Source organism: Oryzias melastigma, linkage group LG6 (genome assembly GCF_002922805.2).
Source record: "Oryzias melastigma strain HK-1 linkage group LG6, ASM292280v2, whole genome shotgun sequence".
Classification (NCBI taxonomy): domain Eukaryota; kingdom Metazoa; phylum Chordata; class Actinopteri; order Beloniformes; family Adrianichthyidae; genus Oryzias; species Oryzias melastigma.
Window position 1 is genome coordinate 10,481,710 of NC_050517.1, and position 4,117 is coordinate 10,485,826.

The window sequence follows — 4,117 nt, forward strand, 5'->3', positions numbered from 1 at the left end:
GCACCTGCGTGCGCGAGTCTGTGAATCTTAAGGTTCACACACCGGCTGCATCGGCGCGCATTCCTGTTCATGCAAACGCGAGTAAACCTCTGAATTTTTATTCAGAATTTTTTAAACCTCTGAATTTTTATTCTAAATTTGTATTCTGAATTATTATTCTGAATTTTCTTAACCTCAGAATTTTTTACCCCTGAATTTTTATTGTGAATTTTTTTTCAACCCTTGCTTTTTAAACAGCAAAATTTTATGCTCCCAAAAATATTTTCTATCTTAAAAAAATCTGTGTTTTTAATTTCGAGACTTAAAATTTCGATGGGTCAGAAATTTAACATAAAAAAAATTCAGAGTCTGATGGGACCAAAAAACTTCCATACTGATTTGCCTGCTTTTTAATTCATTATTTAATATATTTATTTATTTTATTCATTATTTTGTGTTAAAAACAAAGATATTTAAGAACATTGGAATGTTTTATCAGCGCTTTTCTTGTGAAAATCCTGATGCGGCCCGGCCTCACCCAGAATCTGCCTCCAGTGGCCCCCTGCTGAATTGAGTTTGAGACCCCCGATTTAGAACTTAAAAAACGTAAGAACTTTAAAACGTCTAATTTTGACAAAACAGCCAGTATAATACTAAAATATTCGCTTAACTCCACGTTAGCCTAAAAAAATTGAAAAATGTCTAAATTATTCAAAAGCAGCTAGCATGTTGGTAAATGCTAAATTCCAAATTACCCCCAAAAACTTAGTAGTTGCTGAACATTTTAAAGTTTGAATGCTGTCCCTAGCTAAAAGTATATACGGAAATTAAAAAAACTTGTAAAAGAACTACCAAAATACATGAATTAGTACAGCACTGTACTGTTGTAAACAAAAAAATAAGATACTTACACAATCTCTATTTTTCTATGTTATTCTCAACTGTTTTTGATGTTCATATACTACAAAGTATTTTCAGTAACAATAGTTGCGTGTCCATTAACTCTGAAATTTCGCAAATTGGAATTTCGATAATTCTCCAAATGGAAAAACCACGATTTCGACAAAAACTCACATTTTTCGAAAAAAAAAAGTTTTAGCGCTTGGAGGAGTGGTATTTTACAAAACTGTAATGTGAACACTTTTTTTTTTAAATAAATGCGCTTCTTGGTATGAAGAGTCTACTCTGAGCGCTGCACAGCCGGCGCACCGAGAGGTCCCACAGCGTCACAGCTCTTTAGAAATTGCGGGTCACACAGAATCGCGCAGCAGCTCCTCCTCCTCTTTTCCTCATCACTTCATCTGCACTTTTGCAGCTCGGAGCCTGAAGTCTCATGAGTTCGAGAGCTGTGACAGAAACTTGAATGGATGTTGTCAAACAGAAAAAAAGGTCCAGATCCTTACAAGTTAGAATGCTTTTTCTTTTAACCGCTGAACAGGCTTCTCTCGGATCTGAGTCAAACTGTTCTGCACACGCACCCCAGACAGAGCTCTGGCGTCCCCCAAATGCTCCCTTTTAGTCAATCAAATAAAAAAACACTTGTTCTTGTTCATCGCCGTGTTTTTAATGACTTATCGTGTGAGTTGGTTTGTGCTTTATCGCAAAATTATGATTTAATGGAAACAGTGTTTTTTCGAAATTCCTAGAATTACGATAAAGTTTTGCGCAAATGTGTAATGGAAACGCAGCTAGTGTGTATATAGTTGTTGATCTACCTTTCTCTTTATATATATATATATATATATATATGGATGTAACGGGCAGAAAGACATTTTATTTCATTCTGCTCCCTTTCATTTCCCCTGCATAAGATGTCTTGTTTTATTTAAATTATAGTAAAATTGATTAATCGATTTGAATTTATCTAAGCTTAACAGATCAATAATCGATCCATAAAAGTAGAAACATTTTTTTGCTCATTCTTTGCTTATTCTTCTTGAAAAAAAGTTTACTACTATAGTGGAATCTATAAAACTGTCTGTGTTTTTTGTACACAAGATAAATAATCTACGCTTGAACTCATAAATTATAATTTTAAATTGTTGACAAGACGCAAATTTTATGTAAAGAAAACATCAAGCAAAACATAATAGGATTATACAGATTAGCTTCTTCCTCTTTTCAAACGAATCAAACTATTTGACAATCATGTTTAATGGATTTAATTTGTCATGTGCATGAGGGCAAATATTTCTGTTTATGATTATAATGTCAAGAAGACGGGTTTCTTTCTTTAATTCCTAATGAATTTATTGACCTTAAAAAAGTTAGATTATATCTGGGGTTTTGTTTTGAAATAAACCAAAATCTTCCTGTCTAACTTTTGTATTTGGAGTCTTTGCCTTATTTGTTGTTGTGATTTTGTCCACAGAGCAGCCTACAATCAGGAGAAGAACCGTTACGGAGACGTTTTGTGCCTTGATCAGACGAGAGTTCGTTTGAAACCCAGGAGGAATGAGGTAAATGCGGTCAGACAGTATGTTGACCACCCAGTGCAGTCCCACTCGTCTGATGTTTCTCCTTCCTCCTCTGTGTCTCCGCAGAGATCCGACTACATCAATGCTAGCTTCATGGACGGTTACAAACAGAAGAACGCTTACATCGGTACTCAAGGTACCCTGGTTCTATCACTAACATTTCCGCTCACTTTACTCACTGACTGAACATCTGTTTGATTATTCTTGTTTTTTCCTCATTAAGGACCTCTGGAAAAAACCTATAATGATTTCTGGAGAATGGTCTGGGAGCAAAATGTCCTTGTCGTTGTCATGACAACCAGGTAATGCTAGCAGAGGGGCAAATATGTTCTGGGAGATTCTTTTTTTTCATTTTAAATACACTTTTATTCTGTTCTTGTGCTGCAGGACAGAAGAGGGCAGCCGCAGGAAGTGTGGGCAGTACTGGCCGCTGGAGGAAGGAGGGCAGGAGGTCTACGGCCACATAGCTGTGGTGAACCAGAGGGTGGACCACCACACGCACTACAACCACACCACCCTTGAGCTGCACAACACTGAGGTACGGTCACCTTTACAACTGCTGTTTCTGCAAATATAAAAGGAGACTTCAGGGGTGTTTCCACCGTTATGCCACTGTTTACAATAATGGAGACGCTCATCAAAAACGGACTGCTGCACATAGATTAGGAGGTCAGATTGGTCCAGGGATGCTTTAAAAAGGATGATTGTTTATGTGGGGAAGAACTTTGACCCACATTTTAGGACCATTATCAGGAAGCAAAAGATAAATCGAGAAAAACTTTTCTTGTGTATCATAATTTAAAATGTTGATTAATAATCACCTTCAGAAAAAGAACTGAGACGTTCATAGCCAAACTTTAATTAAACAAACAAAATGTTAATTAAAAGAAAGTTCAATCGTATAAATAAGTACTTCATATTTGTTTGTTATGTAAAAAAATAGTTAAATCTACAAACAAAATACTCATATGTGACATCAAAAGAGTTGAATCATACAAAGCTAAATAATAATTCATGGCTACAAATTAGAATTTCATTTTCCAACCAACTTGTGAACAAAAAAAGTGGAATGGAATGAAATGAAATCCAGTGTTCACCCGTGTATTTGCATTTCTTTGTGTGCGGTTTCACCTTTTTTTTTTTTTAGTCACGTGACTCTTTCGGTTCATCACAAAAGTTTTAACCAAAACCTAAATGTCTTAAATTGCAATTTTCTGTGTTGATCTGAATGAAGCCTCTGTTTCCAAAATCTCTTCTAGGTAGGCGTGGCTTTTAGTGCTGACCTGAGTAGCTCCTCCCCCGATTTCCTCCTGTCTAATTATGATAACTCTGTGTTTCGCTACCGTAAATCTTCATCGCTGCCACGTAAAAATGTCTAGAAATAGCAGGAATGTCTAGCCGTATTGTTTTGAGTCTGATCCCAGTTCGGACGAGGAACTGAAGAGCTTCACTTTCACTTTTTTTTTTAGTTAAATGCGCTTCGTGATAGGAACTGGGTGCTGTAAGGCCCACACGGCAGGCGCCACGAGAGGTCCTATAGCCACACACAGCATGTCATGTGGAATCTCGCATCTCCTCTGACAGATAAAGAGGCGCTAGTGGCGTGGCAGAAATTTGAATATATCTTGTCGTGTTATCAAACAGACAAAAGCTCCAGCTGC

General features: G+C 36.7%; 1 protein-coding gene across 2 annotated transcripts in view; it reads left to right on the top strand.

Annotated features, from left to right (window-relative positions):
* Window positions 1–4,117, top strand: part of ptpn9a (protein tyrosine phosphatase non-receptor type 9a) — a 28,327-nt gene that overhangs the window by 20,584 nt on the left and 3,626 nt on the right. For both annotated transcript variants that reach the window (XM_036212265.1, XM_024281440.2), the window contains 4 exons: window positions 2,351–2,438; window positions 2,523–2,592; window positions 2,680–2,758; window positions 2,844–2,994. In XM_036212265.1, the coding sequence (XP_036068158.1) occupies window positions 2,351–2,438; window positions 2,523–2,592; window positions 2,680–2,758; window positions 2,844–2,994 (388 nt within the window). The remainder of the gene's footprint in view (window positions 1–2,350; window positions 2,439–2,522; window positions 2,593–2,679; window positions 2,759–2,843; window positions 2,995–4,117) is intronic.